Source organism: Mobula hypostoma, chromosome 2 (assembly GCF_963921235.1).
Source record: "Mobula hypostoma chromosome 2, sMobHyp1.1, whole genome shotgun sequence".
NCBI classification, from domain to species: Eukaryota; Metazoa; Chordata; class Chondrichthyes; order Myliobatiformes; family Myliobatidae; genus Mobula; species Mobula hypostoma.
Window position 1 is genome coordinate 10,989,014 of NC_086098.1, and position 15,521 is coordinate 11,004,534.

A 15,521-nucleotide genomic window follows, 5' to 3' on the forward strand; every position below is an offset into this window, starting at 1 on the left:
AGCCAATGAACTGGCCTCAACTGTTTCCTGTGGCAGAGAATTCCACAGATTCACCACTCTGTGTGAAGAAGTTTTTCTAATCTCGGTCCTAAAAGGCTTCCCCTCTATCCTCAAACTGTGGCCCCTCGTTCTGGACTTCCCCAACATCGGGAACAATCTTCCTGCATCTAGCCTGTCCAATCCCTTTAGGATCTTATACGTTTCAATCAGATCCCCCCTCAATCTTCTAAATTCCAACGAGTACAAGCCCAGTTCATCCAGTCTTTCTTCATATGAAAGTCCTGCCATCCCAGGAATCAATCTGGTGAACCTTCTTTGTACTCCCTCTATGGCAAGGATGTCTTTCCTCAGATTAGGGGACCAAAACTGCATACAATACTCCAGGTGTGGTCTCACCAAGGCCTTGTACAACTGCAGTAGTACCTCCCTGCTCCTGTACTCAAATCCTCTTGCTATAAATGCCAGCATACCATTCGCCTTTTTCACCGCCTGCTGTACCTGCATGCCCACTTTCAATGACTGGTGTATAATGACACCCAGGTCTCGTTGCACCTCCCCTTTTCCTAATCGGCCACCATTCAGATAATAATCTGCTTTCCTATTTTTGCCACCAAAGTGGATAACTTCACATTTATCCACATTAAATTGCATCTGCCATGAATTTGCCCACTCACCCAACCTATCCAAGTCACTCTGCATCCTCTTAGCATCCTCCTCACAGCTAACACTGCCACCCAGCTTCGTGTCATCCGCAAACTTGGAGATGCTGCATTTAATTCTCTCATCCAAGTCATTAATATATATTGTAAACAACTGGGGTCCCAGCACTGAGCCTTGCGGTACCCCACTAATCACCGCCTGCCATTCTGAAAAGGTCCCGTTTATTCCCACTCTTTGCTTCCTGTCTGCTAACCAATTCTCCATCCACATCAATACCTTACCCCCAATACCGTGTGCTTTAAGTTTGCACACTAATCTCCTGTGTGGAACCTTGTCAAAAGCCTTTTGAAAATCCAAATATACCACATCCACTGGTTCTCCTCTATCCACTCTACTAGTTACATCCTCAAAAAATTCTATGAGATTCGTCAGACATGATTTTCCTTTCACAAATCCATGCTGACTTTGTCCGATCATTTCACCGCTTTCCAAATGTGCTGTTATCACATCCTTGATAACTGACTCCAGCAGTTTCCCCACCACCGACGTTAGGCTAACCGGTCTATAATTCCCCGGTTTTTCTCTCCCTCCTTTTTTAAAAAGTGGAGTTACATTAGCCACCCTCCAATCCTCAGGAACTAGTCCAGAATCTAACGAGTTTTGAAAAATTATCACTAATGCATCCACTATTTCTTGGGCTACTTCCTTAAGCACTCTAGGATGCAGACCATCTGGCCCTGGGGATTTATCTGCCTTCAATCCTTTCAATTTACCTAACACCACTTCCCTACTAACATGTATTTCGCTCAGTTCCTCCATCTCACTGGACCCTCTGTCCCCTACTATTTCTGGAAGATTATTTATGTCCTCCTTAGTGAAGACAGAACCAAAGTAATTATTCAATTGGTCTGCCATGTCCTTGCTCCCCATAATCAATTCACCTGTTTCTGTCTGTAGGGGACCTACATTTGTCTTTACCAGTCTTTTCCTTTTTACATATCTATAAAAGTTTTTACAGTCAGTTTTTATGTTCCCTCCCAGTTTTCTCTCATAATCTTCTTTCCCCTTCCTAATTAAGCCCTTTGTCCTCCTCTGCTGAACTCTGAATTTCTCCCAGTCCTCAGGTGAGCCACTTTCTCTGGCTAATTTTTATGCTACTTCTTTGTAACTGATACTATCCCAAATTTCTCTTGTCAGCCACGGGTGCACTACCTTCCTTGATTTATTCTTTTGCCAAACTGGGATGAACAATTGTTGTAGTTCATCCATGCAACCTTTAAATGCTTGCCATTGCATATCCACCGTCAATCCTTTAAGTGTCATTTGCCAGTTTATCATAGCTAATTCACGTCTATACCTTCAAAGTTACCCCTCTTTAAGTTCAGAACCTTTGTTTCTGAATTAACTATGTCACTCTCCATCTTAATGAAGAATTCCACCATATTATGGTCACTCTTACCCAAGGGGCCTCTCACGACAAGATCGCTAATTAACCCTTCCTCATTGCTCAAAACCCAGTCCAGAATAGCCTGCTCTCTAGTTGGTTCCTCGACATGTTGGTTCAAAAAACCATCCCGCATACATTCCAAGAAATCCTCTTCCTCAGCACCTTTACCAATTTGGTTCACCCAATCTACATGTAGATTGAAGTCACCCATTACGGCCACTGTTCCTTTATTGCACACATTTCTAATTTCCTGTTTAATACCATCTCCGACCTCACTTCTACTGTTAGGTGGCCTGTACACAACTCCCTCCAGCGTCTTCTGCCCCTTAGTGTTACGCAGCTCTACCCATATCGATTCCACATCTTCCCGGCTTATGTCCTTCCTTTCTATTGCGTTAATCTCTTCTTTAACCAGCAACGCCACCCCACCTCCCATTCCTTCATGTCTATCCCTCCTGAATATTGAATATCCCTGAACGTTGAGCTCCCATCCCTGGTCACCCTGGAGCCATGTCTCTATGATCCCAACTATATCATAATCATTAATAACAATCTGCACTTTCAATTCATCCACCTTATTACGAATGCTCCTTGCATTGACACACAAAGCCTTCAGGCGCTCTTTTACAACTCTCTTAGCCCTTATACAATTATGTTGAAAAGTGGCGCTTTTTAATGCTTGCCCTGGATTTGTCGGCCTGCCACTTTTACTTTTCTCCTCAGTACTTTTTGCTTCTACCCTCACTTTACACCCCTCTGTCTCTCTGCACTGGTTCCCATCCCTCTGTTGTGAACTAACCTCCTCACGCCTAGCCTCTTTAATTTGATTCCCACCCCCCAACCATTCTAGTTTAAAGTCACCTCAGTAGCCCCCGCTAATCTCCCTGCCAGGATATTGGTCCCCCTAGGATTCAAGTGTAACCCGTCCTTTTTGTACAGGTCATGCCTGTGCCAAAAGAGGTCCCAATGATCCAAAAACTTGAATCCCTGCCCCCTGCTTCAATCCCTCAGCCACGCATTTATCCTCCACCTCATCGCATTCCTACTCTCACTGTTGCGTGGCACAGGCAGTAATCCCGAGATTACTACCTTTGCTATGCCTTCTCATTTGAGTAATAGTATAATATTTCCAATTAATTTTATGCTGTTAATTGTTTTGTAATGAAAATCATCATCTTCCTGGCCCTACCTTTATCTCTGGAACGTCTGGACAGTAAAGACACCAACTTAGACTATTGTTTATGGACAACAGCTCCATTTTCAATACCATAATTCAAAGCAAACTTATCTCAAAATCCCAGATTTTGGATTGAGCACCACTTTTTGCAACTGGATCCTTGACTTCCTGACCAAAAGACCACAATCTGTAAGGATAGGCAGCAAGCACCTCCAGCATGACATATTTCGTTTGGAGTATATTGCATTAGAGGCCATCTTTCATCAGGAAGTCTGAGGAGATTTGGTATGTCACCGATGACACACACAAATTGCTACAGATGTACTGTGAAGAGTATTCTAACTGACTGAATCACCGTCTGGCATTGAGGGGCGGCTAATGCACAGATAAAGGTCTGGAGGAGAGGGAATCCGATAGGAGAGAGCAGGAGACCATGGGAGAAAGGGAAGAGGAGGGGGAGAACTGGAGGGAAGTGATGGGCAGGTGAGAACGAAGTTGAGAGAGGGAAATAAGAATGGGGAAGCGTGTACAGTATTGGAGGGGGGCAATTACGGGAAGTTAGAGAAATCGAAGTTCGTGCCATCAAGCTGGAGGCTACCCAGACAGAATATAAGATGTTGCTCCTCCAACCTGAGAATGGGCTCTTTGCGGCAGAAGAGGAGGCATGGACCGACATGTCGGAATGGGAACGGGAACAGAATTAAAATGGGTGGCTATCGGGAATTCCCGCCTTCTGTGGTAGACGGAAGGAAGGTTTTCTGTGAGTAGCCTTACCTTTTTATAACATTCTGTACAATGTACTCGGCCAGCAGCTCACGAAATCTATTTACCATGACAGCATCTGAACAGATCTGAATTAGGTCGCCGCTGTTGAAGAACAGTGATTGATTACTAATTATCTTGGCACATGTTTTCCGATGAGTCTAACCAGCTGCCGAGACCTGGTGCGCATCTCTTCTGGAGACTAATTACTCGGGAGTGGGATGCGTGATTAGCAGCCGGGAATCTATTTATGCGGTCCACTCCGGTTGTGTGGGGTGTGTGGTGCGAGCCGAGGGACGGTGAAGATGATTCGCGCCCTAGCAGGCCAGGTGAAAATAAATTCGGCGCTGTGTGAGCTGTACCGGACTACAATAGGCAGGCAGGCTCCGCTCGTTAAAAGTCTGGGGACTCTTGGAAAGACTTGCACGCCTAACTTACAGATCATGACTCTGAGAGGAATTCGCACGGGTAAGTATAGTTTAATATCTACCCTGCTGAGAATCTGTGCATAATCCATTCCATTTCGCTCATTAGTTTCTCGTCCACTGACATTTTTTTCCACACAATAGCACTCCGTTCTAAATGACGCAAATCTTTTCCTTCAAAATGTTTTAAAAGTTTCGAAGTTTTTCCACTTCGCGCACGAAATGTTCTCTTGCACGTCGGCTGATTTCAGCCAATTTCAACTCGAGGAAAAGTAAAAGGATTAAAAATTGAAGTTGGGTGAAACGCGTTTCGGCGAAGGTTTCGCGGGGCAGCGGAGTTTGGGAGGGTGTGTATTTGGACAGGGTAAGTAAGATACACCGTCCGATTTCACTTGGTTGAAATGCCCAGAGAGTTGTTTATACAGTCCGGGCACATTTACAGACTGATTTTGAATAAATTTAATATGTAATTCCTTGACTAATCTGAATGTTTGTTATAGACGTTAAGCATTCACTGAAAGAAAATACCCTGCACTCCGCTATCAACGAAGTTGGAACGATTTTCTGAAGAAGTGCTGTAGTTTTAGACAGTAGAGTCCAGCGCCACTGGCATAGGAACGAATTTTAAACCTATTCCCTCGCCCAATGATTATCAAACCTACATTTATGGACAGAATATTACAATATAGAAATGGGCCAAAGAGAACAAAACATGGTTATATTTTTTTAATGTTTTCTTATCTTGCTCTCTCCTACGAAATAACTACACGCAGCAAAAGCATTTCGTAAAACAATTTGCAACTTTAATATAGTTACCCATAGGCGATGTTGTATCTTCTGCCCATTACGTAAGCAACGTTACAACTTGGAGGAATACGGCAATGAGAGACCTTTCGATCCAACCAGTCCACGCCGACCGCGGTGCCCACCCAACCAGTCCACGCCGACCAGAGTGCCCACCCAACCTGTCCCATTTTCATACCTTGGGCGTCTAAACCCGTTCCTTCATGCACTTAATCGAGTGCTTTTGAAATGATGCTATTGTACCACCCTGGGCATTCATCTCTGTCCACAAAGAACAGAAATGTGGTTTTAATCTAAAAAGAATTCTTGTATATTTGTTCATCTAAATTACTGGAATATTTAGTTGGCTATGAACTACTGTAAATGGTAATACCTGATATATTAGTGGTAATAATATTTTTCAGTATGCACGTGTATGGTCGAATGACAGGGTGGAGGTGTAAGGTGCTCCTACCCTATGCCAGCCTGCAGGTCACCCTTGGGCAAGGAGTAGCACCTGCACGATCAGGGTCACATGAAGCCATGGGAGCAGGTGGTGGATGGTCGTTTGAGCTGCTGGTGCATATCACAAGTCCTACTTATACAACCACTGACACCAGGCAGACAATCTCTGAAAAGTACTGATAATGACTGGGATCACCAGTCTTGTAAAGACCCTGCCCAGAAGAAGGCAATGGCAAACCTCTTCTTTGGAAAAATTTGCTAAGAATAATCATGGTCATGGAAAGACCATGAATGCTCATGTCATACAACACAGCACATCATGATCAAATGAAGTAGTGGTAAAAATAAATTTTGTAAACTAGAGGCATTGATTCAAAGTTTGCAGTTAAAGTAAATTTATTATCAAAGGCACCATATACAACCCTGGGACTCATTCTCGAAGAGGCATTCACAGTAGAACAAAGAAATATAACCGCATCCATGAAAAACTGCACCTAATCACTGAGAAGCAACCAAAGAACAAAAGGTGTACTATGCAAATATAAAAAAAAGATTATAATATAAATAATTAAATAAATAATACAGACAGGGTTGCAGATCCTTCAAGGTGTCAGCAGCAAGATGACAAATACACAAATAAGCAAATAACTAAATAAGTAATACTGACAACATGTGTTGTAGAGACCTTGAAAGTGAATCCATGGGTTCTGGAATCAGGTCAGTGCTGAGGTGAGTGAAGTTATCCCTGACAGTTCAGGAGACTGATGGTCGAAAGGTAATAACTGTCCCTGAACCTTCTGGTGTGGGACCTAAGGTTCTTGTACCTTAATGGCCAGCGGATAGTCAATTGATTAATGACATGGAACAAATGATTTTAAAATTTCCATTTCATATCAAAAATTAGAATTCAGTAACTTGTATTTACTTTTTAAAACTCTTAAGGTGATTGGAGGCTGCTAGAAAAAGTATTTCAGTGTGTTTAATAACCAGTACCAACTTTATCCTTTAATTTGGATCTTGAGTTAGGTTGTGAATCTGCAGATGAGGTCTGACTGTTGATGTTGCCCTGCACATTGAATCGCAGGGATAGGAAGGTAGACAGAGGGAGTGGTGTGGCTCTGCTGATAAAGAATGGCATCAAATCAGTAGAAAGATGTGACATAGGACCAGAAGATGTTGAATCCTTGTGGGTTGAGTTAAGAAACTGCAAGGGTAAAAGGACCCTGATGGCAGTTATATACAGACCTCCCAAAAGTAGCTGGCATATGGACTACAGATTACAGTAGGAAATAGAAAAGACGTGTCAAAAGGGAAATGTTATAGTCATGGGAGATTTCAACATTCACATGGATTGGGGAAAATCAGGTTGGTAGCGGATCTCCAAAGTGAGTTTGTTGAATGTCTACAAGATTGCTTTTTGGAGCAGTTTGTCATTGAGTCCACTTGGGGATCAGCTATACTGGGTTGGGTGTTATGTAATGAACTGGAGGCAATTAGGGAGCTTAAGGTAAAAGAACCCTTGGGAGTCAGTGATCACAATATGATTGAATTCAGCTTGAAATTTGATAGGGAAAAAGTAAAGGCTGACATAGCAGAGTTTCAGTGGAGTAAAGGAAATTATAGTGGTGTGAAAGAGGAGTTGACCAAAGTAAATTTGAAGGAGAGGCTGGCAGGGATGACAAATACACAAATAAGCAGTTTTGGTCCCCTAACCTGAGGAAAGACATTCTTGCCATAGAGGGGGTATAAAGAAGGTTCACCAGATTGATTCCTGGGATGGCAGGACTTTCATATGATGAAAGACTGGATCGACTAGGCTTATACTCTCTGAAATTTAGAAGATTGAAGGGGGGATCTTATTGAAACGTATAAAATTCTAAAGGGATTGGACAGCCTAGATGCAGGAAGATTGTTCCCGATGTTGGGGAAGTCCAGAACAAGGGGTCACAGTTTGATGATAAGGGGGAAGCCTTTTAGGACCGAGATGAGGAAAAACTTCTTCACACAGAGAGTGGTGAATCTGTGGAATTCTCTGCCACAGGAAACAGTTGAGGCCAGTTCATTCTCTATATTTAAAAGAGGGTTAGATAAGGCCCTTGTTGCTAAAGGGATTGGGAGGTACAGAGAGAAGGCAGGTACAGGGTTCTGAGTTGGATGATCAGCCTTGATTGTAATGAATAGCGGTGCAGGCTCGAAGGGTTGAATGGCCTACTCCTGCACCTATTTTCTATGTTTCTAAGCAAATAACTAAATAAGTAAAACTGACAACGTGTGGTAGAGACCTTGAAATTGAATCCATGGGTTCTGGAATCAGGTCAGTGCTGAGGTGATTCAGAGCAGCAATGGGTTGAGTTTCTGGAAAAAATGCAGGATAGATGTATTCCAAAAATGAAGAAATACTCAAATGGCAAAATAGTACAACCATGGCTGACAAGGGAAGTCAGAGCTAATGTAAGAGCAAAAGAGCGGGCATACGACAAAGCAAAAATTCGTGGGAAGACAAAGGAATGGGAAGCTTTTAAAAACCTACAGAGAGCAACTAAGAGTCATTAAGAGGGAAAAGACGAAATACAAGAGAAAGGGTATGAGGGAAGAGAAGTCAATGCAGTTACTATTACAAGGGAGAAGGTGCTCAGTAAGCAGAAAGACCTAAGGGTTGTGAACCCTAGGGTTCTGTAAGAGGTAGTGGTAGAGATTATGGATGCAATAGCAAAGATCTTTCAAAAATCATTGGACTCTGGCATAGTGCCAGAGAACTGGAAAATTGCAAATGTTTTTTTGTTCTACTGTTTAGGAAAGGAGGAAGGCATCATTTTTTTTTTATAAGTAGATTTTTATGTCATTGCTGCCACAATGTAAGTTGTTGATAATAAATCTGATTCTGATGCCTGAGACATTTGTTTTCTTTGAAAATATCACACTTACACACTATGCTTTGTTCTTTAGCAGAGGTTCGTGCAACCCAGGAAATTCCAGGACACAGACCCTCAAAATTTGACAGAATGATTCTTCTCTGGTCTGGCCGGTTCAAGAAAGAGGAGGACATTCCTGCCGTAGTTTCGTATGTTCTTCTATTTCAATGGTTAAAATTTTGAATATTGAAACCGAATCTCTAGCAATATTTTCCACAATTAACCGTGCCATCACTGAAACAGCAATGAAACATCTATTGCTTAGGGCTCATACCAGTATACTGACAGGTATGATGCATGATACCAGAAACCCTGTCATATAATGAACTAGATACTTAAACGGTGAACAACCTGCTTCAGGCCTTAATATTGCCAACCTTCCTCTCAACTTCAGCTCTTTCTTCAGGAATTAGACCACAAGACATAGGAACAGAATTAGACGATTTGCCTATCGAGTCCGCTCCACCATTTCATCACGGCTGATCCATTTTCCCCCTCAGCCCCTGTCCCCTCCCATCTCTCTTCCCTCTCATCTCCTCCCTTCATGCCCTGTCTTATCAATAATCTATCAACCTCTGCCTTCAGTACACCCAATGACTTGGCCTGCACAACCACCTGTGGCAATGAATTCCACAGACTCACCACTCTCAGGCTAAAGAATTTCCTCCTCATCTACATTCTAAAGATACACCCCTCTATTCTCTGCTCCTAGACTCCCCCCACCAAAGAAAACATCCACTCTGTCGAGGCCTTTCAACAGTCGATAGGTTTCAGTGAGATCCTTGCCCCCCTCATTCCTCTGAATTCCAGTAAGAAGAGGCCCAGAGCCATCAAGCACTCCTCATGTGACAAACCTTTCGATCCCGGAATCATTTTTGTCCGAACCCGCTCCAATGTCAGCGTATCCTCTCGTAGACAGAACTCAGTCTTCACACCTCCTTTAAGCATCTGGTATCCAAATGATTGCTTAATTTAATTGGGTTGGTGGGAGAGGAAGAGGCAGAAATTAACTCTCAGTGGATCCATCTTCTGGTATTCATGTATAATGTTATTAATTAACTTATAATTAAAATGTGTAGGCAATAAAAAATAAATACATAAATCTTATTCAATATACTTTATACAGTGTATGTATGTTGAATAGATACAAAATCGTGCAAAAAAAATACTATATATTAAAAAAAGTGAGGTAGTGTCCAAGGGTTCAATCTCCATTTAGGAATCAGATGGCAGAGGGGAAAAAGCTGTTCCTGAATTGCTGAGTGTGTGTCTTCAGGCTTCTGTACCTCCTACCTGATGGTAACAGTGAGAAAAGTGTTCTACAATCCAATATTATTCATTTACCTCTATTTTAGTATTTGTACAATTCATCTTCTCTTGCACATTGGTTTTTTGTCTGCCTTTGTTATTTGTAGTTTTTCATAAGTTCTATTGTATTGCCTGCAAGAAAATGAATCTCAGGATAGTATTTAGTGAAAGATATGTACTTTGATAAACATTTGCTTTGAACTTTGAACGTTGAGCATGAAAGATAATTTACTCCCTTGGCGGGTCAGACACCCTGAGCCAATAGGCTGGTCCTGGACTTACTTCATAATTTACTGGCATAATTTACATATTACTATTTAACTATTTTATTACTATTTATTATTTATGGTGCAATTGTAACGAAAAACAATTTCCCCCAGGATCAATAAAGTATGACTATGACTATTTAAGCTAAACTGTGGCACTTCCATCAATACTCTCTGATAAAGTCTTCCATTACAATCCCTTACTCTTCTCTTAGAATTCTACTTGGAAATTATATTGCACCTATCTGCACCCAAGGTTACCTAACAAAGTCAAAGCAAACCTGAGCCCTAGGACATAGCATCCTTCAATATTTTGTATGTCCCAAGCATTAGTATCTGGGCACTGACCCCAGTCGATGCAGGCAGAATATGACACACATCAATTCAGTATCACGAGGGAAGGGTCTCAAATGGCTTCCACTGTTAAGTAGTGGTACATTTTTTTTAGACCCTCTGTGGTCACTTCATTAGGTATCTCCTGTACTTAATCAAGAGATCACTGCGTGTATGTTTGTGATCTTCTGCTGCTGTAGCCCATCCACTTCAAGGTTCAATGTGTTGCGTGTTCAGAGGTGCTCTTCTGCACACCACTATTGTTTTGTTTTTTATACCATTCCCTGTAAACTCTGGAGTCTATTGTGTGTGGAAAATCTTAAGAGATCACCGATTTCTGAGGTACTCAAACCACTTTGTCTGGCAGCAACAATCGTTCCACAGTCAGTCACTTAGATCACATTTCTTCCCCATTCTGATATTTGGCCTAAACAACATCTGAACCTCTTGACCATGCCTGCATGCTTTTATGTAATAAGCTGCTGCCACGTGATTGGATGATTATATATTTGCATTAATGATCAGGTGTACCTAATAAAGTGGCCATTGAATTTAAAGTCTAGAGCATTCGCACATATAATATACACTGCCTGGCCTGACCTGAGCCAAGCATGAGAACAGAACTTTCGTAAACCTAGTCACCATGCAGCCTCTGCCCTGCATCTGGTATTCCTCTGTAAGAAAGGGGTCCCATCTAGAATACCGTATTAATACTCATCTAATGATGTACAAATAGTCAAAGTGCATCTGTAGGGTTACAAGAACCCAGAGTCACTCTTTGAAATTCCTGGGTCAATTTTTTTTGTGTTGTGAGATCACCATCCAAATTTAATTTAATCTGGATATCAGGCATGGTAACAGTCTCGTCTGGGCCAATGCGCCGGCGTCATCCCATGAAGCCGATTTACCTGCTAGCCCGTACGAGACCATGCAACTTTATATTTTAACAGCAATGTCTTGCATTATAATTCACGTAAACTTGTGTTACTTGTGCCCATATAAAATGATTGGAATACTTCGACAGAGTCAGACCATTTTAATGTTGCAGGTTGCAGCCCCTGCTTGAGTATGTGAAGGGGCTGCCCCTCAGGTTTTGGTTGAACTTCAGTCCCGTGCTCCTGATACGTGGTATGAGAGCAGCGGGCCACTTGGAGGATCAACCGCTGGGCTTGCTCCTGGGCCTAGCCAAGATGGCCATTCATGGCTCCAGGTGGCGGGCGGTCGAGGGCTCTGCCCGAGCCAAATGCCTGCCCCTCTTCCAGGGCTACCTTCGCACCCAGGCATCCTTAGAGAGGGAGCATGTGGTTACTCTGGGGGATTTCTGGGATGATGACCCCACCCCGTGGAATTGAGTGATTTGTAGATATTTTAAATTGTAAGTAAATTTGAAATAATTTGCAAGTTTGTACGTTCTTCCTGGTGTGCGTGTGGATTGTCTCTGGATTCCTGTTGCAGTTCAAAGACGTGCCGGTTAGTAGGTTAATTGGTCATTGTAAATTGTCCTGTGGTTAGGCTGGGGTTAAATCGGTGAGATGCTGGGTGCTGTGGCTTGTTGGACTGGAAAGGCCTGTTCTGCACTGTATCTCTAAATACTGTGAATAAAATAAAAATTATTAACAGTTTGTAAATCCCTGATGTTTGGATTTTGTGAGTGAATAAACCTCTGCAGTTATGTTTATCAAAAAAAATTCAGCTGGCTGGCAAAATGAGTGGATTGAATTAGCACAGGAATAGATCTATTACTCATACTCATTTGAAAGTTTACTTCACATCAAAATAATGTGTCATTTGTGTCTTTGGATTGTTGGCTACGTGACCCTGTATCTGTGCAGCAGATGTTCCAATATTGTATTTTCTATCAGCTTGACGTTGACATTTTTCACTGGAAATGATCGGAGATTGTCAAAAGCAATGTTCCCAAGAACGTCTTAGTTACTAAATGCATCTTTCCACGTCCTGTGGTTGAATCTGACCTTGGACAATGCCTAGGGCAGTTGGATTAGTTTTGGATTGCTTTGCAAAGATCCAGCAGAGACACAGCGAATCCCATGTCTCCTTTCTGTGGTACAGAAGTCCAGGACCCTAGATTTTAAATCACTTTTTTGTCTATTAACCTTGACTTTTAGAAATATTTCAAAGTTTTTCTCATGGTTTGTCTTGCAAGCTGATGGCTACCAGAGATCCTGGATACTATTAACCAGCTATTTATTTATTACAATAGTATTCATTGAGGGCCTTGTTGGGCCAGAAGCATCTGTTCCGTGTTGTAACCCTAAATAAATAAACAAATAAATACATACATTTCTTCATTCTGTATACTTAGTAGGAATTGGAAAATAATCTTTTATTGTATTACCTGTATTTCCCTTCACACGCAACTGTAACTGACTCTGACTCCTAGAGTCAGAGAGAAATAAAGCACAGAAACAAGCCCTTCAGCCCATCTAGTCTATGCCGAACCATTTAAACTGCCTACTCCATTGTCCTGCAAATGAGCCATAGCCCTCCATACTCCAACCATCCATGTACCTACCCAAACTTCTCTTAAACGTTGAAATCAGTCTCACTTGCACCACTTGGCTGGCAGCTCGTTCCACACTCTCACCACCCTCTGAGAGAAGAGTTTACTTCATGTTCCCCTTATACTTTTCACCTTTCACCCTTAACCCATGACCTCTAGTTGTAGTCCTACCCAACCTCAGTGAGCAAAGCCTACTTGCATTTAACCGATCTTTAAATCTCATAATTTTGTGCACCTCAGTCAAATCTCCTCTCAGTCTTCTACGTTCCAAGGAATGAAGTCCTAACCTATTCAATCAGGTCCTCCAAACCCGCAACATCCTTCTCAACTTTGTCTGTACTCTTTCAACCATATCTACATCTTTCCTGTTCGGTGGGTGACCAAAACAGCACACAATTTCAACATAACATCCCATCTGCTGTATTCAATACTTTGATTTATGAAGGCCATTGTGCCAAAAGCTTTCTTCATGACCCTATCTACCTGTGATGACACTTTCAATGAGTTTTCCTTGGATCTGCTAATATGGATATTCAAAATGAATATTGATATTCATATCAATATCCATATTCAAAATGAATATGGATATTCAATTATGAATTTGATCCATATGACTTGCACGGGGCATTATTTAGGGTATGTGTGACTATTCGTACTTTGAGACTACTTTATTTCATTGGATAGTAAGGATAATATATACAGGATTTACTAATCAATACATTAATAATTACGGTCATGTTGTTCGGATGAAAGACGAGCAACTGCCGAAACAAATCTTCTATTCCCAGCTTAAAGAAAGCAAACGTAAAAAGGGCGGACAACAGAAGAGATTCAAAGACGTCTTAAAAGCCAACGTGAAGAAATGTAACATCGACATCAACAATTGGGAAACCAATGCCAAGGACAGGAAGCTCTGGCAAGCCATCATCCAAGAAGGAACAACAACAGATGTGCAGAATTAGAAGTAAAGAGAAGAAAATGGAAAGAGAGGCAGCAACAACCAAAGCCCGATCTGCCATCTGGAACTACCTGTCCTGAATGCGGAAGAACTCTCAAAGCCAAGATTGGACTCATAAGCCACTTGAGAGCCCATAAGTAGATCAACAGAACGAAGACCATCATCCTCGAACCCGAGGGATAGTCATGATGACGACGATAAATCAATTATATTTAATCAGTATTAATAGTGATAATATTAAATATTATGAAATACTTAACAACTTAATGTGCAGTACTATAGTATTAATACTTTATTATCAGAATCAAGTTTAGTATATTGACATGCAAATTGAAATTTGCTGTTTTATGGCAGCAGTACATTGCAATAAGTAGTAATAAAATCTATAAATTACAATAAGAGATATTATAAAATATATATATATTGAAATAAGACATGCAAAAGGAGAGAATAAAAAGTAGAGAGGTAGTGTTCATGGGTTCAATGTCCATTCAGAACTCTGATGGCAGAGGGGAAGGAGAGTGTGTCCTTAGGCTCCTGTACCTCCCTCCTGATGGTAGCAATGAGAAGAGGACATGTCCTGGGTGATGGGGGTCCTTTAATCAATACTTTGTTAATTAATAATACTGTCAATTAATAATTGATAATATTAGCTAATAACATATTGCTTATTAAATCCTGGGTTAAGCTAAGTTTAAGAATTGCTAATAGGCCTCACAAATGCATGAGCTCTACCACATGAAGATAAAGGCAACAGGTGTGTGGAAAAGCCACCTGCTGTGGAATTTCTGGCACAGATCAGATGGGCCAAAGGTGTGTTTCGTGCCATAATACATGGTACATAGACCAGTACAGCACAGGTACAGGCCCTTTGGCCCACAATGTTGTGCTGAACCAATTAAGTTATTCAAATTGCCAACTACACTCATCCTATCTGCTTACACAACATCCATTTGTAGTGCTCTCTCACTCTCTGGATCCTCCTCCCTAATTGTACACCACTCTAATTTGAAACTATGTCACTGGTTCCCATTGGGTCCAAATCCTGAAACTCCCTCCCCAACAGAATTACAAGAACATCTCTACTGGAAGAATAACAGGAATTCTAAAATATTTCTCACCATCACCTCCTCAAGGGTAATAGGGATGGCCAACGGATGATGCCAGCATTCCCCAGACCCAGATCCAGGAAAAATGGGCACGGTGGTACTGAATAGGAACAAAAGCTAGCTTGGCCTTTGACATTGATAACGCAGGTGCCAGTTGGTTCTACAAGAACAGGATTTGCTGTAATAGTCTCAAAGCATGATTAACTTGCCAGCGCTTGCAGTCTAAAACAAAACACAAAGGATGGACAACTACTGGGGATGAAAGAATGGCCATAGAGGCCTGGAATCACTTGCGATATATACTGTATGAGCCAGTGTTTTGTAGAGAACAGCTGAAAAAATAATTCAGAGTATAAACAAGAAAAAGTTCTGGGAATTATAAAAGAACCATAAAG

At 41.6% G+C, this 15,521-nt stretch overlaps 1 protein-coding gene across 1 annotated transcript in view; it reads left to right on the forward strand.

The window, feature by feature from the left end:
- The first annotated feature begins 4,186 nt into the window (after window positions 1–4,186).
- The window catches only part of LOC134337967 (protein FAM162B-like), a 44,464-nt gene continuing 33,129 nt past the window's right edge, over window positions 4,187–15,521 (forward strand). Inside the window, exons 1-2 of the mRNA XM_063033420.1 lie at window positions 4,187–4,514; window positions 8,666–8,780. Coding sequence (XP_062889490.1) covers window positions 4,352–4,514; window positions 8,666–8,780 — 278 coding nt within the window. The 5' untranslated portion in view covers window positions 4,187–4,351. The remainder of the gene's footprint in view (window positions 4,515–8,665; window positions 8,781–15,521) is intronic.